Consider the following 26566-nt stretch of genomic DNA (forward strand, 5'->3'; position numbering starts at 1 on the left):
CTCCTATAATAAAGGCATAAAAAGCCCCAAAAAAATATGACTTCTTCATTGCTTGGATTTGACCTACAGCGGTTGTGGATGTCACTGTGATATATTGTCACCAACAATGATCTCTGGAATATTGTATATGAAATACTGATTTACAAGCTTTGAAAATCAATGCATTCTGTTTATATTTACTTTCACACCTAAAACTACCTAAAACTCTGGCGGTGGCCTGGACACGCACCGCGGAGGTCCTCTCAGCACCGCGGTGATTGCATTTTGCGGTTATCGCGACAGCCCTAGTTGTGGTGTGAGGAGCAGTGTTTTGCTGGCATTAGGGGGGTGACTCTGGGACGCCAGTGGTCATTGTCTAGCCTCCTGGAGGTGTCGTGGGTCCAACTAGACGAAACACTGATGAAAAGAGGTTCCCACCTGATGACCCCAATGACATGTTGGTCAGCACTGCTCACTGATCTATATTATAGGGAGTATAGGGAATTATTCACTGAGTCTGGTCCTTTTTATTCATTTATTTTTTTCTTTAGCACAAGTTTCTTGTGTTTACCTTGAATACACGCCGTCCCGACTTTTTTTGGGACTCGGGAATTGCGGGATATACTTCCCGATGGCCTAAAAAAGGGTCTTACAATTTCACGCCTCTTAAACTACAACTAATACAGCAGTTATCCTTGAGTTTTTAAAAGCACATCAGAACATTCAAGCATTTTAGGAACTAGATGCAAAGCTGTGGTTTAAAGTTCTAAAAAACACATAATGGAAAAACATGATTGTAAGTGTGCTCTCCACCTGGAGTGTGGCACCCCTAATTAGTCTAGCCTCCATTAAAGATACAACAGGTGCTTTTGTCCTTATAGATAACAGACGTCTCTCATACAGTAGATGTAGAGGCCTATTTAAACTGTACCGTACTGTATAGACTTATTACAAAAGTTGGGACATAACTCACTGTATGAGCTTCAAAGCCTCTTATTTTGCAAGTTTTTCCAAACCTGGAGGTCCCTTTTAATTGCAGCAGTTTATCCATTAATATAATACAACTTGCTTAGTTTTTTGCTATAAAACTAGTACATTAAATGAAGAATCTGCGTCCTAATGCTAAATTTGAAACGAATGTTGCATTAAATGTGAGATAGCTAAAGGTAAGAATATTTAGGATGTTCAGCACTAAGACAGTTGAATACAGTATAGGTTGTAGAGTGTTGTTTAGATTTCATGCTTCTTTACAACCTTTACAATTAAAGATCAGGCGGCCTGTATCGAGCCAGGGACAAAAAAATGAAACATAGCTTAAATAAATCTGCAGTCAGTGCTCGCTGCTGCTTGCTAATGTTTTTGCTTTAGGCACCTGATGAGAACCAGTGGACTCATTTTAAGAATCAACATCTTTATCTGACATTTAAAAAAGTGAAGATCTTTGTTGATAAAATCCTTCTCTAATCTGAAGATCGTATTAAATGTGTCTTTGTTTTAACTACCGTGGTTGATATTGGGAGGTAGCCGTGAGGTGGGGGAGGGTATACACGCTAAAATATCCCCTCATAAATTTAAGAGGAAAGATTAAGGAAAAACTCTTTCTAATGTGGAAAGAGAAGAATGGTGACACACGGCATGGGAGTATTTGGGTGATTATGTCTTCAGTTGCAGGATGATATTGAACTTTCTGGATACTTGAAAAATCTTTGCAGCGCTGCTACAAACTTTCCAGATTTTCATACCAACCCCTGAAGTCCTGCGACACAGCATTTTCTCCCATCTGTCCTCGATAATAGAAGACCTTTTTGCACATTCCCTTATTTTCTCGCAGCCTGGTAAGTTCTTCTTACCTCCCGGCCTTTTAAAACCTCATTTCAGCGACTGAAAGGCACAGAGAAAACTCAGTCACAAACTCAGGCGTGCTATCAGTTACTGTCGAGCCTTGTTTAGTCTTTAATAGGTAATAATCTTACATTCCAAGAAGGGACTTATTGTAGTTACTTTTAAATGCATTTAGCAAAATAAAGATTATTTTTCCATATGAACAAAATGGACTGGAAGAATATGACAGGTACCCAGTTGTTGTTGCTCAGCAGAACGACAGCAGTAATGATATTCTGTTCTGTTCTGCAAACATCTTTACCGTCTTCTTTAAGCAGTTTCAAAATAGTTTTGGCAGTGTGACCAAATGCATTGTCTTGTTGGGGGAGGCTGCTGTCATAGAAACGTTTCCCTCGACCTATTAGGCTGGTCTGCGTCAATGTTTGGAATGGTGGTACATTTCAAAGCAACATTCACATGAATATCAGAGCCCGAGAATTTCCCAACAGAAGTCAAAATTGTAATGAGATTACCAATATTGTTTACTTGTCAGTTATGTCAGTTATAATGTTGCGGTATATTACTCCACCAGCAGAAAAATACTTTATTTGTGATAGATTATCGCTGGTTGTCCATTTTGACGAGCACAATGACAAACACAGTTTGTTTGCGGGAACATGTAGAGCTGCCAACAAGGGCGATGCGAATGGAATTAGATAACTGCAGTCATGCTGACTATTGTTCAAAAGTAAAGCAGAAAGATAAAATTAAAGAAAGACTGGGGATAATAATAAACATGGCTTGTGATGCACCAGCTGAGAAAACAGGAGCATGGCAGAACACAATTGCCTCCCTGTATCTTCATTTCCCACAAGCAGCCAGTTTAATTCTTTTCCTCTAATCCTACTTTGGCAGTTTTTCACCCAAAGAAAAAAATGATGTATTCATAATTGAAAACTTTTATTTTTCCTCTCTCTTTTGTTGAGGAACATGGAAGGATATTTTTTTGTTGATGGAACTCTAGAAAACACTGGCAGAACTGGGCAATATATATCCTCACAACTCCATGGTGGCAGCTGTTCATTAAATTTGCCCTTTGAAGGTGACATATTTTTAAAAAAGATTACCTTTTCTGTGCTTGAGAGCATTTATATGGGAGTCTGAAGTCACAACCAACTTAAATAGTCTTTGCTTGGGGTTCCCTAAATTGAAAATTGAAAATCTGAAAATTTCTCCTTCACTAAGGATTTCTATGGTACATTCCCAACATAGAGTAGAAACATCCAGCCTCCTCATCTTGATCTCCACTGTAGCAAGTTCCAGTGTGGAAACCTTTGGAAGATACAAGCATTCCTGTTGGGGACGTTTTTCTGGGTAAGGACCATATGTGGAAAGTCTACACAAAGGAGAGGGACAGAAATCGGCTAATTTACAACGACCTTCGGCCCTTTGAAAGCTTTTGGGAGTGGAATTAGCAACAGACATCTGTCATAAAAAAGTTGAATAAACTGAATAAACAAAGAACCCTTTTTGGAGAAATGGGAGACTAACCCATTCCCTATCTTATCTGGACCAATAAATCGAAGTTGACATTCTACCTTCATTCCCCCCAGATAAGGGAACCAGATGCCTAAATAACACTGAAATTACTTCACCAAGATTCACATTCAGCTGAATCTTAAAACTGTATTAAATGTGTTTGATAACTTTGTACAAGTTGTTTCAGGTTCTCAGTGAAAGTGTTTTAACAACCTGAGAGATTTCAACAAATGATTCACGACAAGACTGTACCTGATTAAAAATCAGTATCAACTTGTGAAGTGCAGACGAAGGTTGTGCAGGTCAAGTGTTTTTCTATCAGCTTATATTGAGGTAGTCTGAGCTTGGTTTGCTATATGTGCTAGTGTGAGCTCCTAAATTTCAACTTCCGTTTTAGCTTAAAGTTGTGGGACGGATCTTAGTCAAAACACATCCCACAGAACAGAGCTATGAAAATAACTGTAAATTCATAGGTTAAAGGGAAAGAGTTGGACTGCATCTTTGTGGTATTTTGACCCTAGCATGTCATTGACATTTTATAAAGACTCAAGGAAATTGTTTTGAACTTGTTAAAAAATGGCATAATATGATTGTGGCATAAAAATGATGGCAACAACTTGTATAGGACATCTCAGTAGTAGATAACTACATTTGGATGTGCTGCTTTTTGGACACATAGTCAAGTTTTGTGATGATGGCAACATCAAATCTGGATTTGTTTTTACTAAAACTAAATACTTGGCTGATTTCTTTACTCCATCTATAAAGGGGAAGTTCGTTTTTTTTTTTAAACCTGGACCTTATTTCTGGCATAAAATACGTTCATCTACTCACCGATAACAGTTTGGTGAAAGTCCTTCGGAAAATATTTAGATCACTCGAGATCCCTGTATATCCATAAAATGGTAGAGAACAGGGCATAGACAGAGGTATTATCTGTCTTTATTTCACCAATACTGTAAGCCGAATGAATGAATGAACGCGTACTATTGCACTGTTAGCTCATAGCTGCCATGTTGTTGTTATCCGGGGCTATTGGGGGGCTTTATATGAAGCTTTCTACACACGTGTCTAGTGGGATGACTTCCTTGCCGTGCACCGCTGCAGCAGGTTTAAAGGTCCAGGTTTAAAAAATAAAAATATTTCTCCTTTAACTGTAGAGCCCTTTGTCTTATATTTAGCCCTAAAACAAACTTGCAAGTTGAAATCTCAAAGAATAAAGGGATGACTACAGGTAGGAGATTTTGTAATACCCATACATCCAGATATTAGATTCTCTTTTGAACGCAGATTTATGAAAAATATCTTAGAGTTGGAAAATGTTTATTGTTTAAGATGAATATCAGTTTCATGCTGTGCTATAAACTATAAATCCAGAGCATACCGTATTCTTAAAATCTAGTTGCCTGGTCAACCTTTCACCATAGACAATAGAGTCATTTAAAACACATGTTAATACAATACAATGCTATATAACAGCACAACCCATATTAGAACATTCATACATTTGTGAATGACATACAAAAAGACTCATTACGATACTAGACTTAATTATTATACACACTCACAACTGCGCACTCACCCAGACACACACATAAACACACAAGCATATACACACAAAGGATGGCAGCCATCCCAGACATAATCCGGTGCCAGGACCACACTGAGGTCTAATTACCCAAGGTTCTCTTGACTCCTGGTCATTAGTATACAATAAATCAGCTTAATCTCAGAGAAATTCTGCATGTATGTGACTGAAGTTTTAATGAACAACTAGTTGTGTTTCTTTCCGTTCATGTTGCTCTGTAGTCATTCTGCTCAATGCAAAATGCCTGTATTGATCCCGTAAGGACTAATTGTGCATTGTGTTACAAGATGAGCAAAGGCATAAAATGGGGTAGAATTAGGTTATGGTTATGCTTAGGAGAAGGGTTATGCATTCAGCTTTGATGGTTAAAGTTAGGGAAAGGGGTTAAAGTATGCATTATGCCAATGGTGAATCACCACAAAGACAGGAAAACAAGGGATTTGTGAGTATGCGTTTGTCTGCATGACACAGTAGTTGAAGGGCATTGCAGTCAGTACTGTCAGCTAATGTCATCTCCACTAACCCTGGCTGACAGAGGTTTAGAGGGTCAACAGGGAGAAAACGAGGCAGCTGAGATTGTGACAGCGTATTTGTGTGTGCACATGTGTCCTTGTGTATCGTGTCATCAAAAAAAAGAATCCAATGATGAAAAAATGATGCTCTCAGTGATGGTCGACAGTGTTTTTACTGTTCACCTGAGCGTTTGCTCTATCAAAGGAAGTGGTCTGCAGTAACCTCAAACTTTTGTATCTCAGATTTTTCTTAGATGCATCTTCTACCAAAATAGCAAATACCTACATTTGCCAATGAAATAGACCTTTTTGTGAAAAACTTTTATCAGGACTTTGCTTAAAAAACGTTTGCACACAACTGAAATGGCAATGTGCACTTGAATGATAATTGTGTACACATTTATAACTGGAACTGTCTGTGCAATAACATTTTAGAGAAGAACTTTTAAACACTAAATGGTGAAAATATATTCCTCCTACGTCTATTGAAAAAGTTACATTTATGTTGCATAAGGTAACAAAAAAAAAATTTCAGCCTCAAGACTTGCAAAGTCTTGACATGATGCATGAAAATTGTGCAACACTATCCTGATACTCTTATGTGTGGACCCTGAAGTCAGCTGTAGGCACTATAAAACTCCTATTTCAGACAGTCAGGTCAACTCTATCTGCCATTAAAATATTGCAGTACTGTGAGCTCGTGGCAAGCAAAAGTTTGGATGTTTCTGCTCCAGAAACAGCGTAAAGGTGAGAAGCTAAGCAAATCTTACCTGAATTAAAAAAATGAAGCATTACACAATTAATTTTTTATGTCAAAATTACTTTTCCATTTCCACATTTTCATCATTTTAAAACATGATACAAGTTCAAATGTAAACAATTAAGAAACAACAATTAAATAAGAGTCTTTCGACTCACGTTTAGAAATTTCTTCTACTCCTTTTCTAAAAAGTCTTTTCATGCTTTGAGATTCTTTGACTGTCTTAGTTGCACTTCTCCTTTAAAGTCTCTACAGATTTTCAATGATGCTTCTGCTGCCGGACTGTGAGGTTCACGGCAAAAGCTGAAGCTTGCAACCCTTCAGGTAGTCCACTTTGGATTTTGAGATGTTTGAGGGAATAATATCCTGTTGTACAACTTCTTTCCGTCCTTTTTAAAAAAAAAAGAATTTTGCCTACAGAATTTGCGGGTATTTATTTAAATGTATTCTTTTCTTTGCCAGTAAAATGCTCCTTGTGCCATCGGCTGAAACACAAGCCCAAAGGATGATTGATCCAGCCCCGTGCTAAATAGTTGAAGGAGTTCTTTTCATTAAATTCTGCATCGCAGTAAGATGCCCGAGCCACCTCATCTGACTCCTCTCGATGCGGAGGAGCAGCGGTTCTACTCTGAGCCCCTCCCTGATGACCGAGCTTCTCACCCTATCTCTAAGGGAGAGCCCAGACACCCTGCGGAGGAAACTCATTTCGGCCGCTTGCATTCGCGATCTCGTTCTTTCGGTCACTACCCACAGCTCGTGACCATAGGTGAGGGTAGGAACATAGATTGACCGGTAAATCGAGAGCTTCGCCTTCTGGCTCAGCTCCTTCTTCACCACGGCGGGCCGGTGCAGAGCCCGCATCACTGCAGACGCTGCACCGATCCGTCTGTCAAACTCCTGCTCCATTCGTCCCTCACTCGTGAAAACGGACCCCTTCAACACCCTGGCTGCGCCTAGAAATTCTGTCCATAAAAATTATGAACAGAATCGGTGACAAAGGGCTAAGGGTTTTTGTCTTCTAGATATGCTAAAGTTACGAACTGAGGGAAAAGCTTCATCTTAAAACCTTCTTATAATTTGTAAGCATGAATATAATTTGTAAGCATGAATCATCTTAATTCTCAGAGTGGGAATCAGGTAAGGGTTTTTTTGGGAGCTCAAATCTCTAATGTCGTCCAAACATTTGCATATTGCCCTTCAGTTTTTTTCCCCCTAATCTGTCCACAGTTCTCAGTTTACTCACTAAACAACACAATGTCATTGAAGTTTTGACCAGATTTTTGCATGTCACTATATGTGTGTAGGTCTAATTTCATTTGGCTATGTGGAATATAGGTGGAACATTAGAAAAATATATCAGAAAGAAATGAATGCTGTTGTAAACCGACATGTTCCTATTTTTTTCAGTCAAATGATGGTTGGGTATATACAAACATAACAACCGAAACATTTATGAAATCCTCTGTTTGCACATTTGCCTCCGATTTACTACCAGTGGATGGTAATCTGTTTGCATGCAGGCAAAGTCTCCCTTAGTTAACACACAAACACAAACACACAGAGTGAAGGAGCGTGAGATAAAGAGACACACATCGACACATGAGCAGGTACCCACAAACGATTTAAAAAAATCTTTCAAACACAAGCACTCATGTGCACCAAAACACAGGCATATAGGGCATTGCAAGAATCAGCTGACAGGCCCCAGTTATCAGCCAAGGCAGGGTGCACGAGATAAGGGAGCCGCAAGGCATCATACACACCGATCCGCCCAGAGGAAGGGAGAGGAGAGAAAATGCAGCAAAGGGAGGGAGGGATGAATCAGAGATGAAAGATGGAATAGGAAAAATTCAACAGCCATGTCAGAAGTAATAAAAGTCTCAGATGAGGAGAGTTGGGGAAATGGAGAGAATCAGAGACATGATGGAAATGTGAGAGACAGACAAGATGTGGGGCAGCAAGGTGAAAAAAAAGTGTCAGGTGTTTTGGAAGAGGTTGATAGTCAGAGAGGGAAAAGTGTGTGAATAAGCAAGGAAGCAGAGAGACTGCAAGAAGAAGGAAAACACACCTGCTTTACCACTAAGGTCTGACAAATAAACACACACCTCCAAACTGAGTGCGTACCCTTTGCTAATAAAGCCTGCTCTAGCTTTGTCTCCCAAGACGTCAAGCAGCCTGCTCTTTTCCCTTCGTCAGCAACTTCTGATCTAATCCCACTAAATCAAGAAGAATAAGAGCTGGTATTGGCTGTGACAGAGGAAGTCGAGGGAATTGAAAATGCACACCCAACCTCGGGCGTGACACCATTCAACACACACAAATGTAAGATAGCGCGTATGCTTGGAAAAGCGTGTGTAAATACTATGGCAGATGTATATATCATTATGCTCTCACACATGCTGCACAAAAGATAAATCCACTTCGCAACCTGCCTCCGGCACTCAGAAAGGAATGAAACAGAAGCCAAGTGCCAGTCAAGTGGTGCAGCAGGCAGATGCCTTTCGTTCAAGTGTGAAGTGAACACAGGCATACAGATGAATGTGCAGGAACAAACACTCACAGTCACAGATCGTCTCAAGTCAAGTAGATGTGTTGATTCAAGTGCCATTTCACATCCTACCAGGCACACACACATACGCACACGTAGAGTGTATAAGCGAACTCATTAGTATTACCCCGCTGACTGGGCAGAACACAAAATGGGAGCTAATTTTTATTGATGGGTGTTGGAGACAATCTACTCTCTGAAGCTGCACTCAGCTTCCTGAAAATTAGTTCCAGCTCACACCTGAAATTGGGCTTTTTTTTGTAGGAGTTAAGACACAGAGGGCAACCATGTATACACGAATCACCCTTGTAAAGCTAATGGGAGTAAAATTAAGCAGTGGCAAAGAGTTAAACAAATGCTGGAACAACAGGAAGAGCAAAATTATCAGTGGCACATTATAAGCATGGTACATGGGCAATCCAGGCTTGATATCTATCAATCTGGGAAAAGTTTTTGCTCTTGCTAGCAGAGGGCTTCCAGAGTCTGTCTGTCAGCTAGTCCACCACAGTCGCCCCCCTACACCCCTACAATAAATCTGACTGACTTAAGCTGCTTCTATGAGACTATTTCCTTATGGAACACAACGATCTTATCATTTTTAAGTGAAATATATTTCTTTAATAGATTGTCATGAAATTGGCAATAGTTGCTAAAATTGAAACTTTGTTCGATTGTTGTAGCATCAGCATGTGTTCATGGGGACAACGGTTACATGCACATGAATCGAAGCGCTAACTTCACAAGTGATGACAGTCAAGCTGTGGCCCCAGTTTACAACAATGCCAAATTGGGTAGTACATTACAACTGCACACCCATGAGCTTAAAAATACATTGTGTTGATGCACACTTTTTAGATAAGGCAAATGGCCTAATATCAAATCAAATCAAATTTATTTGTAAGCACATTTCATGTACAAACAATTCAAAGTGCTTCACATAAAATAAAAGCATGGCAGCAGGGAGTGGAAGAAGCATTAAAAATACATAAAAGAATATAAAGAGAAATAACCTGGATTTAAAAATGTCTCCATTTGGTGAAAGTTTAATCTCCACTGGCAGTTTGTTCCACTTGTTTGCAGCATAACAGCTAAATGCTGCTTCTCCATGTTTAGTCTGGACTCTGGACTGGACCAGCTGACCTGAGTCCTTGGATCTAAGAGCTCTGCTGGCTTTATATTCTCTGAACATATCACAGATGTAAACCATCAGCAGGCTTTTAAAATCTATTCTGTGACTGACTGGAAGCCAGAGTAAAGATTTTAAAGCTGCTGTGATGTGTTCAGATCTCTTAGTCCGGGTTAAAACTCCAGCAGCAGCGTTCTGGATGAGCTGCAGATGTTTAATGCTCTTTTTGGGAAGTCCAGTTAAAAGAGCGTTACAGTGATGGAGTCTGCTGGAGATGAATGCATGGATGAGTTTCTCCTGGTCTTTTTGGGAGAGAAAACCTTTAATTCTTTTGAATTAAAGACCTAAACGTTGTGTCTGCTGGAAACTCACGAAAAGCCAGCATATTTACATGCACAGTTGAGTTGAGATAAGGTTACAGCTCATATTGTCCATTTAGCAGGACCACCAGCATTATCCCAGAATACATTCCCAGGAGCAGAATCGAGTCATTGACTTACGTATGTCTATTGTCACGATGTGGAGGACTATGTGAGAAAAACTTCAGGACAATCTGCCACTTCTAGCCTAGTCTGTAGGAGATGATTGTACATGTAATTATAGTTGAATGGCTATTTGATCAGATGATGCTGTGAACAAGTAGTTTCAAAGGGCTTCTTTTCAGTCACAATATCTGATGCATTTAGCTGTCTGACAAAATAAACTAAACTAACTAAACTCTTAAAAGAAAATAAAAGCTTCTTTATTGGGAATTTGGCTTTGTCAATATAGGCTAATGCTTTGCTGTTTTACGAAAAGATGGAACTTAGGCACACCTGCAGGGTGCCTCGGCTCATATCAGTCAGCATCAACAAAAGGAAAAGTCAGCGTGTTTTATTACTCATCTGTTTTCAAGTTCAATTGTTATGTAGAATTTGCTGCATAAACTGTGGCGAGGAAACGTGTAGAAAGACGAATTTGAAAACCACAAACAAAACAAAAAAAAGTGAGACAAGAACAGTAATCTATTTGAGTTTGGTGAAATCAACACTGCTCTTTGCTCATTCTAATTTCAAGCCTCGTTGCCTTAAAATGGGCCAGTTTTCTCCTGCAGAGGGCTCAGAAACACGAGGTGTGCTGACATCAGTTCCACATCAGCCTGGCTTTGACAGCATGTCCCTTTGAAGCTGTTACAAAGAGCAGACACTGATGGAATCATTGTGCATAATATTTGGTCTTTCATGTGAACTCTCAATGTCTTCAGGGCCATCTTATGAAGTTAAGTATGTCAGAACCGAACCCAATCATGCTTGACTTTGCTCATATCAGCTGCACTCTTCAATAAAGTAGGGACAACAAGGTCTTCCATATAACTAAGAAACACTGTCGAGCCTGTTAAAGGAAAATGCGGAAAATGAGAAGTTTCTGACCTAATTTTAACTGTGCTTGGCACAGGCATGACAAATTGGTGTGTCTGAATTCAATTTAATTCAACACAGTGCAAGTTTTAAAGATAATATTAAATGATGTAATGAGAGGCTAGAGAGTAGACTCTGACCTACAACACAGTCAGAGGCTGTTAATCCGCATAATGAATCACTGATAAACGTCAATTTGTGGGGAAATGAAAGGATAACAAGCTCGTGCTCAGAATGCAATTCTCTCCATAGCACTCAGTTTTATGATAAACACAATTGATGATGTATCTATTTCTTATTTTCTCTTAATGCACAACTGCACACCATCTTAACATGAAAAATTATAGTTATGTGGTTGCACTGCAGGTGCTGCACTTTCATTTATCAGCGGTGGTCATGCACCATTGCACAGAGAGCTAATTAAAAACCATGATGTGGTTTGTAATCTTTCAAGGCAGGGTTCATTATTTCTCTTGCCCCATGAAAGGATTTAGATCTTTCAGCTGCACCTCACAGCATCAGTGACATTGTGTCACCGTTTACAGAACATCATTGCTCATCAGTGTGGATGCTTAAGTAGTTGCAGCAAAATATTATTGCGTTCATCCAACCAAAACTGGACTTCTAAAATGCGTGTTATCATTTGACAGAATTTGAGTTTCTGACAGCCTGGCTAACACACCCATATATTACTGTTGGGCCAAGGCTTTCCAAAGTTCCATCTTCTTGCATTTTTTTGTAAAAATATCAAAGTGTATGTGTATTCTGAATGAGCTGAACTGCTCTTGTTCACATATTTTTCCTCTCTCCTTTGTCAGATGGTTAAACACATAAGAAATTGTGATCAACATCAGCTCAGTACGACTGTGTCAACTGAAGATCACTTAAAGCTTTTTCAGATTATCCCTCTGCTCTAATAAAATCCTGATTTTTATAACCACAGCATCTGACAAAATCACCAGTCACGTAACACAAAAATAAAGTGTGTACCGTGAATTCGGCTATACTTTTATGTATGATGATCTCCATCAGCGAACGTTAGAAGCAGCAGAATAACTATCGAACATGTTTTTTCATATTGTCCACAGCACTGTAGACATAATTCAGTCGATAACTCACTTCGAAAACTGTTTATTTGGACTGTTACAAGGATGGTGGTCACATAAACGGTACCGTCGAGCAGTAACCGCAGCTCAACTCAACTATACATGTAACATTATATGGAACAATCACATTCAGATGCTTTTTTAAAACATGTGTTTTAACAAGTTTGATCACGAAAAAATCTAGGTGTGTTGCTTTCAGATTTTACAAATGAGTGTAGTTTTAGATACATGCTTCACGGGGTTTTAAAACTATATCTTACATTAAGATGTTCCTAATTTGCAATAACTCTCTGTTTGAAAAAAAAAAAAATCCTCATCCTCAAAATACATCTTCACTACGGGCTAATCATATGCATTAGTGACACATGGGGCTTTTTATGGCTGTTAATTCTGTTAAAAATTACAATCTGAAGCAATTCAAAATGTGTCCATAACCAATGTGTAAATAAAGCGACTCAGCAAATGTAACTCAAAGATAGTTGCATTTTAAAGTCAGATGACAAACACCTAAGCTCCAGCGTTCAGTCTTAATAAAGCCATTTGGTGCTTCTTTGTTGGTTTCAGTTAATTGTCTTCACTCAAAAAGAAAATTTTTTACTCAGTTTGCCTACATAACAACAACATCCAAGAACAGACAGGGAGGGAAGACTGTAAAGCAAAGACAGACACTGCTTTTTTAGAAAAGCGAAATGTGTTACAGCGTGAGATTACAGGTCATTCTGTCCTAACTCTTGTTTTTGTCTTTTTCCTTCTTTGTCTGCCTGAGGCAGGTACATGTGAAAAATAGAGCTCAGCGAGGGAAAGGGAACTAATGAATGGCTGATAGTGTCAGTTTTACCAGAGTTTGATATGTCTGCAGGCTTGGAGCCTATTTATAGCTAACATTTTACTCCCTTCGCTCCCATTCGGCACCCCATAAACAGTTGCTGCATTGTGCTTTTAAAATGGGGTCCCATGATTGAAAGCAATATCTGTACTGGCACCATGCAGCCCCCTTTCCTTCCTCCTAATTAGGACTCTGTGGCTTGTTCAGACAAGCGCTTTATGATCTGAATGCTACAAACAATGTTTTTTTGTCTCTAATCTGAGGTATAGAAGATTATCTGACGACGATAGCCTCAATCTGATACTTTTCTACAACGCACAGTTGCAAATTACCTATCAAAAGTACAATATAGTTATTGAAAAAGCACATCAAAATTCATATAAATGAAAATATCTTTGTATAAAAGTGTTTACAATGATTTCAATTATTAAAAAAAAAAACAATATTAACCAAATGTAAACAATGTTTTTTTCTTTCTAAACAATCGTTATTACATTTAATGTTACACTGCAAAAGTAAAACAGGGACAATTACCACCAAACAGAGGGGTATCAACCCAAACACTGTTTTCTTATGCAAATGACAGAGCGCTTGCCTCTGTGTACGGCTAAAAAAAGAAGTGTAAAGTCACATGAGACTTACCAAAAAGAAAGATAGGAATGTAAAGTTTATCAAGCTGATAAAGAAATGCACTTTTCAGCTTTTGCATGTATATAATTTCATTAATTTCCCCATGTGGCTTAATCCTTTTCATTGTCCCAGCAGAGCTGCCACTGGGTGAGAGGGGGGGTACACACAGGACAGGTCTCCAGTCCAAACAATTATGCATGTGCAGACTTGCCTCTGGGGTAATTTCAGAACCACTAATTAGCCAGCAAATACCCATTTTTGGATGGTGGGCAGAAGCCTGAGTACCCAGACAGAAACAAAGCTGGAATGAGGAGAACATGAAAACTCCACACAGAAAGGCCCCAACAGAGATTCAAGCTGAGAACCTCACGGTGCTACATGTGTTCAGAACATGTCACGGTTTTGACGACAGACCTACTGTATACGGTGGCTTTCTGTTGAAGTACCTGTTGTGATTTCTACCTTTATAATCAGTTCAAATCACTACATATTCCGAATTTTTTTTTATGTTCTAAGACTGTCCTGATGGCAGAGGTCAAAAAGCCCAATTTCACGAGAATATATGTAAACGGGAAACACACACTCATGCGTGTCTCGGGTTTTGATACTTAAGACCAGTTAGAAGTAAAGTTATCTGGAGATCATACACTCATTAATGAAAAAGAAGTCAAAGCAGCAATACTGATGGAAAAGAAAAAGTCACCTTTACTCCACAACAGTTTTTTACCCTGCTAACTTTTCAGACAAAGTGTATGGGAAATCATTACCAAGTGTGCGCTTGACTGTGGTGTGTGTCTGTAAGGGGGGGGGGGAGTAATGGTTGGAGTGATGAAATGCTCTAAAAATCTGGGAAGTCGCGAACAAGCACATTGATTTGCCTATAAAGGGGAACAGCTGTAGGGAAAAAGAGAGGAACAAAGAGACAATGACTGATAGAAACAGATAGCAGAAGAAAGGCCCAAAAAGAAAAAAACAGTTCAGGAAGGATGTAGGAGAGAGAAAAGAGGAGTGGTTTGTTTCTGCTCATTTTGACACTAAAAGCAAACAAAATGTTGCAAAGAAAGCATCATATTTGCAGGCTCTGATGAATAAAAGAGAGAAAAGCTGACACTCAGCATGGTCACATGCACAAAAGAGTAAAGCTATAGTTACAGTTCAAAAGGAACCGCACGTCTGATGCTGCAACACTGCAGGCTGTTTGATTAAAAGACATTCTACGTATTCTAAGTCTTTCTGTAGGAGATCATCGTACATTTAAGTATAGCCAAATTCACTACACATATGTTTAAGTTACTTGAATAGTTATATTATAGGATTGCAGTTTTAGAATCTGAACTTTATGAGCAGAGCGACAGTCTGGAAATGCTTCAAGCAGACGCGACTTGGCAATTGTTGATGCATTTACCCATCTGACAAAGTAAACATAAAGAATATGTGAACGAGAGTAGCTTCATTGAATATTTGGCTGTATTTATATAATATGGCAATTTACTGTTTTTTACAAAAGGATACAAGAAGATGGAACTTTGGAGCATGTGCAGAGTGCCTAGTCTCAATTTCGTCGAAGTGAGCCTATACATGCACTAACATGTTTACAATATATTAAAAGTCTGCGTTTGGTCAGATAAACACAATCTTTTTTTTTTTTTTTGTGTCAGGTAAGCATGTTTATTCTTTCTCATATTCACTAACCCTAACTAACTCCCATTGTTTCAAAACAGTTTGTCTTGAAGTGGAAGTTACACCACATGGGATACACACCTGCCTCATAACTGGAAGTTTAGATATTTTCCAATAGCGTAAACCTGCATAGTTAATGGCTTTCGTTTCTCAGAAAAAAAATGAGAAACGCTAAAGTTGTTAAAAAGATATAAAAGTGATACTGTGATATGGAAACAAATCAAGCAATAACCAAAGCAATAATGGGATTTCTGAATGGATGAGTATGCATGTACGGTACAGGCAATTTTCTGCCTGGGGCTGATATAACAAGGCAGTCCATGACAGTCTGTTGAAGAGAGGGAGTTGAACTTAGGTCAGCAACTCCTGTCTCAGGAGAGAAGGAGTGTGGTTGATGGAGGGTAACGAAGGGAGGAGAGAGAAAGAAAGAGAGGGCAAAGGTTCAGCATCAGCACCTGATGTAACTAGGGTCTGCAGTAAATGACTGAAGCAAGAAAAATGTTGATAAATGTTTTATGCAGACAAAAGAGACCAAATCAATTCCATTTTCACTGAATTAATTAAGTGAATGAATTAATCAGGAAATTAACAGTCTAACCCCCCCCCCCCCTCCTCCTCCTTTCTTGTTGGGCTCTGCTTGTAATTCTGCAGATTATGTCTGATAATATGTCTTAACAGGCTGATTTTCAATCACATTTTCTGGCGCATTTAGTTTAGTTCAAACAGTGACTGTATTTGCAAAAAGATGGAATTTTGAAGTGCCTCGGGAGCATCAGGACCCATTACACAAGATGAATCCAAAAAAGAATCCCTCCTGTCTGCTTGTTTTGAGCCGCGTTTTTCAAATAAAGCCCAACACTGTCCAACCTCCGCTGAATGCTGCTCATCAACTGGAACGTTTAACAAATCAACCAAAAAACTCAGAACAAACTGAGCTGTTATCTGACCCAAACCATCAATATGAATTGGCAGTATATCTGTTTACTGTGAGAGGGACAAAGCAAAGACGGATCCTGGCCAGATACTAGGCTGCGCCCAGCCTAGCCACTGAGAAACCACCGCACAGGAGGACATGGCTGACACACACGGTTCGTGTTCTTGCTTTTTTTTTAAAATACCATTTTCTTTATGTTTTTCCATACTTATTTACTCTTAACTATTTTTCCCACTTCTTTCTAGCCCTCTTAGCTACTTAATATAAGTCGTATATTGTTCACCGAGATATAACAACAGAGCATATTGAATTGAGATTAAGTGAGAAAAAGAGAGAGTATTAAAAAGAGGGTCACATACTGTAGAGGAGGACTAGTCCTCTCAGCAATGTAGTGGGAGAAGAAGTGAGTGACTTAAAACAGCAACTTCCAAGTCCACTCAATCAATCATACTTTCCAAGCTGCTGCAGTAAAAATCATTACTACCAATTTTCAAAACCAACTTCCAACCACATAGCTATCGGGCCACTGATCTGGCAGATCTTTCAGACGCTTGCAGCCAGTCACACGGCCATGAAACTGAAAGCAATTAGAGACCCTGTTAGAGGGCAGAAAACAGAAGGAAAAAAATAATTAAAAGAAGGGGAAATTTCATCAAAGGAGGCCAAAACACCATGTTAGGCTTCAGCTCAAACAAGGCAGAGAGAAACACGAGTAGAAAACTGAGAGACTCTGAAAATATCCAATTTATTATAACACTATAACCTCATGGAGAGGTGCTTTTTTCATATCAAACTCTTTTAATCCTCTCCTCTCCTTGCAAAAGGAGAGGGCATGTTGGCCAGACGTATCTAGACCAAATTGCCAGACTTATTGTATAGCAACAAGCTTATGAGGGAAATAAGAATCTTTTATTTACAGCTGTGTTGGTACAGTACAAATGGAGCTTTTCTCCTCCTTTCACACAAGACAAATAGAGTTATATCACACCTACAAGGAGCTGTACCTTTGACTTTAGCACATAAGACAGAAACTCTGTAGCCTGAGATGCCTACTGGGAACAAGTGTTGGAGGAGATGGGAAAAACAGAACATAAAGCCCATGATAGGGCAGAATGAAGGTACAGTCAACAGTAAATAATAATCATCGTACAAGATAAAGCAGAAGAACCACTTTAAGGAACTGTTGGGCTAACTAAAAAATGACAAAGGGCATCATTAAGTGGCTCTAAAACTCAACTGAAAAAACTCATTTCCAGAGCAAGCCTAAAGTAGGCTACAAAAAAATAGAAGAGGGCTGATAAATACCAATGTTATTACTGGATATTCTCAGCAGTTGTATTATTTTTAATTTAATCTGCATGTGTCTTCTGTCCACTTTACAACAGTGGAGATTGGCTGTTAATATGTGTCTTTCCACCACCATCCCTAACTCGGCTAGAGTCAAATCTCCATGGCAACTGAGACACTACCTGAAGTTGGGATTGTTTAATTTGACAGCTCTACTTTGAGGAAGAGATGAAGTACAGGAGAAGAAGAGAGCAAGTGACAAATTTTTTTTAATGATCTCTCTTTTGGTGATTTATGTATTATTTTTTATTTTTTGGACTGCCGATTGAAGACAGTACAGAGGTAACCACTCAATAAATGTTCATGCTCACACTTAGGGTAAAGTTAACTGCAAATCACAGTGACACTGAATGGACCAAAAAGTGCCTCAGAGGACTGAATAGCTTCGCTGCCAGCTGTCTTTGGGAGACTTGCCTCTTCCCAAATACAAGACTTACCTCTTCCCCATGTTTAAATTGCATGTGCTGGCAACGATGGCCTGTAATTGCATTAAAATGATAAGCCACTTCTAGTGGTTTCGAGAGCATCTGCATGTGCAGCGTCAAAATGGCGGTATAGTGCAAAAGATATTTAAGTCGTAATCGTGATGTTTTTTTTTTACATTAACCAAGTAGTTTTGATTTCTAACACTAACCAAGAAATGGTATTACCTACATTTATCCAGGAAGTGTTTAAAATAAACTTTAACCGGGAGTAATACAAAAAGAAACAAAAAAGTTGCATCTGAAATTGAATTACATCCCGTGTTTGAAAGCAAAACTAGTTATCGAAACCATACACTTCTCCTTCTTTTTCCATAAAAGGACTTTGTGGCTTAACAAGGGAAACATTTTGTAATGATATTTGCTCCGATGTAGAAACACTCACAAGTCACATATTCCTCCTGCTGCATGTAGGTAGTTTAAAGGATGACCATGTGGGTTGTATTGGGGTTATGAACGGACAACCTATATGCTCGTTTTGGTGGAAAAACTTGTTAGGATTTAGCCACGCTGTGTTGCAAATCTTCTCCCATTGTGTAAAGTATCGACTAAAATGAAAATCAGGTGAAGGAATTCAACTAACTTCAGCACTCCTGTCCCCCTAACTGGGTAACGGAACATCACGGAACAAACCTGCACAGTTTTTAACAGCAACCATCCTGCGATTTGGCCCATTTTGGGCTCTCCTCTTTCATCTCAGTTGCTTTCCACTTGCCACCTTGGCCAATACTTTTACAGTCTTTGAAATACACCCACATATATTGCTCTGTACACAAGCCAACACAATATGACCAAAAAGCAGCAGTTTTTCCAGGCAACTTCACTATGACTACTTCTTGCGAGTGTGTCCTGTGTGTGCCAGGGGCAATGCAGTGCAAAAGGCAATTACTTTTTAGCCTGTGCTAGGTTCTTTCATCCCGCAGTACTACTGAACTTTCTATATGTCACTTAACAGCAGTGACAGGAAAAGGCACAAAGGTGCTGACCACCCACCTCTATAATGACTGCAGCCACCCTCGGTGAGCTGGGCCCTCCAGCTGTAATGGGCGACCAGACCCATGTCTTTGCTCCCTCTCGCACTAATACATCTCAGCTCCCTTCCCCCATCTAACTGGGGACAAATTCAGCTCCATTTCCATCAAACTACTCAGTAAGCCCACATTGAGAGGAGTGCATACTCAGCAGAGACGATGAGCTGCGAAACCTTGTAATGAATTAACTCAGGTTTTATGCTAATGGGTTTTGGCTGGTGAATGGTAGGGAATGGAGTGAATTTTCAGCTTTGTGAATAAATTACGGCGGGTCCAAGATTCACACCAAAAGGATAGCATATCTGCTTTTTCAAAGGGAAGAATGATTTCTGTGACAACAGAATCATGAATATCAGAGAAGCACAAAAACTGAAATCACCAATGTAAGAATCCATTTAATTTTTTCCTGAATTATAGCAAGAAAATCCATTTTTACCTCTAGCCACAGAGGCTGTTGGCACATTCGCACTGAATAACGTCCCAGCCATCGGATTTCAATGCTGACTGGTAACTACAAGCCAGGGTGGACATCATACAGAGTAACACAACTCTGGAACTAATCATGCCCACAGTGGCCAATTAAAGCTGCCCTCTGAAGCCTATTACAACTGTTGGAGGTGGTCATAAGAGCAACCTATACTATGAACAGCCCCCACAAACCCCACACACACTTTCTCTGTCTATGGGGGGGAGAAAAAAGATGCAGAGGATGAGAGCTACATGTGGTTGTTTGATCATTTTCTAAAAGTGCTAAATGTAAGGGACACTGCTATATCAAAAATACACACACGTGTGTCCTGTTCCACACACAATCTCAGACTTATTGTTCAGCTTTGTTGTGCTGTTGGTCAGTGTTGCCAAAGGGTAAGCAAATCTGTTTACAGATCCAGACAATCAGATCATTTTACTCTGATAAGGAGACTTTAGTATGATTTAATCTAGTTTATTTACAAAGCACCAATTCACAACAAAAGTCACCTCGAGGCATTTTAAAGAGAAAGCAAACAAGTAAACAACTAAACCATTTAGATACAGTCCAATAAAATACTTTTAAAAAAATCAAATAAACTATTAATTATAACCGTGTTCATATAATGCCACTCTAGAAAAGAAATGTCATCTCGCTAAGGAAACCATCAGATTGCATCAAAAGTCTAGTCTGAATCAATCCCTCACTCTGTACAAGCTGGTGGGCAACAGTGGTGAGTAAAAGCTCCCTGTTAACAGGTTGAGCACTCCAGCGGAACCAGGCTCAAGAGGGGCAACAATCTGCCTGGACTCCATCGATCGAGTGAAGCAGATTCAGATTACTGTGTTAACTTTTGCAGGATACTGCACTCCGAGTACCTTTTTTTTTGTTCATCTTGTTATCTGTTTGTCTCTAGAGGCACAATGTTCAAATATGCTAAGATTCCTGCTTTTGCATTGTCCTGGAATAAATAATAAGCAAATTATGCTGTCAGAAACTGATGAATTAATAATGAGGAAAACGTGAGGAAGAAGCAGGCAGAGAAAAAAAAGGCATCCAAAATACTGGATACTCTTCCTGGGTTTAGAGTGGATTTCTTTGAGGAGTTCTTTGGATAGGATAGGCATAAACTTGAATATAAAAAAACTCCAAGGCACTCTCATAAAATTATTCTACAATACCTCTATTTTAGTTTTCAGGAGAGGGACTTGGACCTTGTTGATGTAAAAAAAAAAATAGTATGTTGAAGAGTTTCATGGTGGTGGAATAGTGAACAATGCCACCTCACAGGTTCCCTGTTGAATCTCAGCTTCAACTTTTCTCTGTAGAGTTTGCAAGTTCTTCCAGTGCAAGTGTTACTAAATAGACTTTAAGAGCATTTTTCTTTATTTTTGTTCTTTATTCTCTTTATGGGCCGTATGTTAAAAGTGCTGTAAGAAACGCATCAAAAGTCCCAAACAAGCAAAAACAAAAATGAAGAAAAATACATGGTTTGATATCAGAATTTTTCAAGAAAACACTTTTATTTCCCAAACTACTGGTACCATAATAGATCAACTTCAGTGACGATAATGAGATCAACTGATATAATTTGAATTGAAACGATTTGCTCAATCTATAAAGTGAAATTCAATTGTTGCTGTAAAAATATTTTAAAGTAGAAAAGAATGGGTTGATGTTAATAATAGAGTATTAAGTGTTTTAATGAATGTGTTTTGTCGACTTAACTGAGACAGCTGAAGGTTATGTGGGATGCAGAGTGATTAAACCAGAAAGCTTTCCCTTCCGGATAAATGGTGAAAACTGCATTCGAAATGGTGTGAATATATTTATTCTCACTCTCTGGGAGTATGGCAACATAACAGTGTCTCAACGTGGAAAAGCAGATTTGTGTGTGTGTGTGTTAAACAAACACTCTAATTTGTTTAAATGCTTTTACCTTCTGTAAATCTCAAACTGCCAACAAACGGAAAATCAATACTCATGCTTTTCATATTATGACTAACTGCATTGTTGTTTGCAACTCAATCATGAGGCAGGAAATATAGGGGCAGATTTACTAAACAGGACAAATTAGCACATGTTTGTAAATCATAAACAGAACAGAATGGAGTGTTCAGTTCTGCAGGTGACGTAACACGCACAAGCTGCTTCCACGATTGACTGGAACAGTCTACCAGGAGCAGCAGAGATGAGCGTAGGTGCAAGCCACTTCATAAATCAGGAGCCTGTAACTGACCAGTGACGCACGTTCAGCTTGTTCCTTGTAGCTACAACACAGAACATATAAGGATGAACCTAATCACTTGTCCATTTAAAATATTCGAGACGCTCTCTCTGGCTCACATAAAGAAAGACATAAAATTTATCAGGTCTACTTTAATAGATAAACTCTATTAACCACACTTAACACCTTGTAGTTAAGTTGGTTTGTTATTGTTTCCATTGTTCAGGATCAGACAGCACACAAAGCGAGGAAGACTCATTAAAGCTTAAAGGTGGGGTATGAGATGTTTTCTGGAGCATTTTTTATCATATTGTCTGAAAAACCCCTCACGACCCCATTGCACCCACTAAAATTGAATGTTTGGAAAAAAATATATATATTTTAGTCCATTGTAGAGGATGTAGCAAGAGGAAATGTCTGACCAATAGCACTTCTATTGGATTCTGACATGCCAATCAACTGTCAGCCCCCTCACCCCTGCGCGTTCACAGACTCGTGACTCGTTCATGTGTTTTGAAGGCGTGGTTTCGAGGGGTGGGCTGAAGGGAGAGGCAAGGTTGTGTATTTTCAAAAATATAGCTTGCAGGAACCGTTTTTCCAAGATCTCATACCCCACCTTTAATATATTGAAAAAATAACCTTTTGGATATACCAAATAGCCAGCTGTAACTGCAGCTTGAAGTCCAATCTGGAGATAACAGTTAACAGCTGTTACTTCAGAAAATGGAGGCGTGTGAATGTGGACCTGGAGTGTAGCACAGCCACCTCACCATTTGGTAAAGTTCTGTTTCTCTGCACTGTGGACCAAGGAAGGTTTGTGCAAATTGTGCAAGTTGACATCAAACCTATAATACATTATGCTGTGTCCATCAAAACAAAATAAACTAAATAACTTCAAAAGAAAAAAACATGAAGAGAAGCCAAAATTCTTATGGTGCCGCGAGTAATGCATTTAAAATTTTTTTTTATTTTTTTTTATCAACAGTTGTTCTGATAGCATTTTCTTAATTTATTCTAAACAAATAGACACAAATGGAGAATCTCTTCCTTCACACACTCTCTACTTTGGCTGGAGTTGCACAACACCTGTGCCTCCATCTTGCAGTAGCAATGAAAGACGTATTCTTTTCCAGTAGCAAAGAATTGGTCATGAATAACATGCACAAGACCTGAGTATGCTACTAACAGGTAAAGTGTATCCTCTTTTCAGCATCCGAGCACTGATTTTGATGGTGTAAGTGAATAGAGGCTTTCCACTTTTACATTATCATCAATAACTGGTCAGTGTCAGGCTGGCAGTGTCATGGCTTTCATTTTGATGACCAATAGATCAATAAAACCATTTGCAGGTTTATGTGAAACATGGGAGACATTAGCACTTTTTTATTTTTACAGTCCATCTCTGTGACATCCAAACGGCTTCATTGTTTTGGTTCAGCCTTTACTCTCTTTTCTTACTGAAGACAAGGACAGATGTGATAGCAGTGCGACGTATCAAAGGAAAACATTTATTTATTTATTTTTTTAAATCACTGATCTATATTATAGGGAGTATAGGGAATTATTCACTGAGTCTGGTCGTTTTATTTTTTTCTTTAGCACAAGTTTCTTGTGTTTACCTTGAACTGGACACACAGCATAACCCCATGTGTAACTGTCTCATGTTCCTGCAGCAAAACTGTGCAAAGTTATCTGCTGTTCTATGTGGAAGAGGTGGGAAAAAATGTCGTCGCTGGTGTGTTTCCTTATGCTGCACATACCCAGTGCAGCATTGCAACTCAGGTAGTGAAAACTTTTAAACTGGGGGTCCCAAAGCACGACGGTGTCAAGCAAACAGTAGAAACAATCCCATCATCCGTTTTATATCTGACAAGTGAACTCAGCCTTGTAGATGTCCCTGCCGTCTCCAAAGTCATTTTCAAAGTGTGAAATTCCTCGAGACATTCCCACTTTCTCTTGGTCCCTGCAGAGGTGTTGTATGTCTACAAAATGACAGCCAAAGGCTTGGTGTCAATGCAATGCTTTTATGATTCGTGAGAGTTTCAAACGCACAGAAAGCTGGATCTGGGCAGGCACTGTTTTATTTATCTAAACTGGTGTCACTGCAACCATCAATGGTGGAATAAAGAAAGACTATGGGCTCAATTGAGGATGAATAGAGACTTTTCCCAGATGATTCACGTGTCCCCACCGGTCCCACTGTACAGCATGAGTCATTTATGTTTATGGAAGATGACAACCTCTGTAACTTTGATATTCAGCCTTGAGACCACAAAGTTGATTGCATAAACTAGAGGGAGCAAGCCTGAGGGATTTTTTTATTTTTTTTCCAAGATGGCAGATTTACATCCATGTGCAGTAAATCTTCTTGTCTGCGTGTATGTGTGTTGGATCTACAGCTGTTACCATCAGCAGAAACATGTAAGCATGCTGGCATAGAGAAAAAAATACACAGTAATGAAGTCAGTATGAGGTCAGCATAAACAAATAATTCAACAGGATCTTCACCCCCCCCCCCTTTTTGCATCATGCAAGTAAGAATGCGGCCTAGTTAGAATTAGAGTGCATAACTTTTATTCTTGAAAGCACAAACAAATAAAAATGAATAAATGAATGCACATGAAACAGCAAGTGTGTTTGTGGCAGACATTTAGCAGATATTTAACTAAACATTCAGCACGGCTGTGGCCTCCAGAGGTGGGATTGGGAGTATAATAAGTGAACATCATCTTAAACTAGAAGCAATTGGTCTTGACTAGGATCCTGTCAACTTACCAAAGAATCGGTGAAGCAAAGAAAAAAAACATCTACCCTGAAATCTGGTTACCACAGCTTATGTGTAACTATTTTCTACACCAGGAAAATTCATGGAGCAAAGCCCAAAATCATATAGGAGCCTGGATATCCTGTTCACAGGTATTTTTGCACAGCAGACATTTTGTGAATGTATGTATATGTTAAAAGCCACTGTGCAGCCCGTACCATCGGAGCACAGTTGTAAGATTTGTTTTGTGAGCCCACTTTATGACTCCTTACTGTGCTTTTTTTTTTCTTTTTAAATACTGATTTCAGAAAACATCTGAAATGTAAAACTTGTGATGTGAAAAAGGCAGGTTATGAGTGTGATTTAGCCATCCATCAAAAAGTCAATAACAAACTTAATTTGAACAAATCTGGAGCAAACTTCAACCGTTATGTCACTTTCTGTCAAAATTTCATTTGGAGAATGGATGTGTTGTTGTTCGTCTAACGTCACCTTAGACGATCCACAATGCAAAAGGAGTGTTGTTCAATTCAAACCAATTCTTGTTGTATTTATATAGTGCCAAATCACAACAATTGTCATCTTTACAGGTGTGTCTTGCAACATGTGCTAGCAAAAACATTGCAAATACATTGACTCTAGAACAGAGTCTCCAAATAGTCTTTTTAGTGTATAATTTGTCAAAATACTGTACTTCAATGATTTTTACCCGAAAGTTTTTATTACTGGACAAAATGTTCACAGAGTTCCTGAGCCAGAAAACTAGTTGTCTCTGAATCTCAGCAATCCATTTGGCTCTTTTCTCTTTACCTTTTAGAACGTTGTAAGACGATATCTCCAATCCTTGATGAGTCTTTCACAATACCCCTTCCACACTTTAGACAAACAGTCAAACAGTTGGCAGTTTTTAAGTTTAGTGTCTTTTTGCGATTCGGGGGGGTTGTAACCTGAATACTGCGACAACTCTGATGACGTCAAATACATTCCCTCTATAAACTTTTCAAAGCAAACATAGTAGTGATGATAGTGTAGCGAGTCAACTAGTGAAATTTTACCTTTTAGCTTTTGGTAAAATATGTTCAGAATGGGGTTTATTCCTCTTATCATTAACTCGCTGACCGTCAATGATCAGATGAAGCAAGGTTAGTGGGATTGTTTATGCACAGAACTCACCCTTGAAGTTCCTTAACAGACATGGAGATCTTGAGGTTGTGTCCCAGAACATGGAGGGCAGTCAGAATGTCAGCCCACTGGACCATCTCCCCCAAAGGTCCCCCCTTTAGCACCTTTGGACTGAAAACATCTCCAGATTCCTCTGTTAGGAAGCCCACATGAACCAGGACCTAAGCAAAAAAGAAAAAGGGACACCATGTTTCAGAAAGCTTTGATAAAGATTTATACTGTTCGTTTACTTTTTCCCCTATTTTAAATCTTTGATTATATACATGATATATTCATACAATTTTCAATATGAACTAAAATATAATTCGTGTTTATATAATTTTTAATCTTAAATTTATTGTCCCTGCTCATAGTCTTATGAACACAAAGTACAAAAAGATATAAAAGCAGTAGCATCATTCCAACAAAAACACGAACAGCAATAAATCAGAAGTTCAGACATGAAACCAAATCAGCGTTTTTTAGCACCATCAGAAGGGAGTGCACTTGAAATGGGGAAGTCAGTGTTATATAAAAGATTTGTATATCATCTGTAAACTTGTATATTTGTGCAATTCTATACATACAGCACTATGCAAAAGATTTAGGCATTAAAAGTTAAGTAGGGACGCTTTAAAG

General features: G+C 38.9%; 1 protein-coding gene across 1 annotated transcript in view; it reads right to left on the reverse strand.

Annotated features, from left to right (window-relative positions):
- The window catches only part of LOC142378287 (alpha-1,6-mannosylglycoprotein 6-beta-N-acetylglucosaminyltransferase B-like), a 143643-nt gene that overhangs the window by 30140 nt on the left and 86937 nt on the right, over positions 1-26566 (reverse strand). The window contains exon 8 of the mRNA XM_075462606.1: positions 25940-26109. Coding sequence (XP_075318721.1) covers positions 25940-26109 — 170 coding nt within the window. The remainder of the gene's footprint in view (positions 1-25939; positions 26110-26566) is intronic.

The sequence above is a fragment of the Odontesthes bonariensis genome, chromosome 4, assembly GCF_027942865.1.
Source record: "Odontesthes bonariensis isolate fOdoBon6 chromosome 4, fOdoBon6.hap1, whole genome shotgun sequence".
NCBI classification, from domain to species: Eukaryota; Metazoa; Chordata; class Actinopteri; order Atheriniformes; family Atherinopsidae; genus Odontesthes; species Odontesthes bonariensis.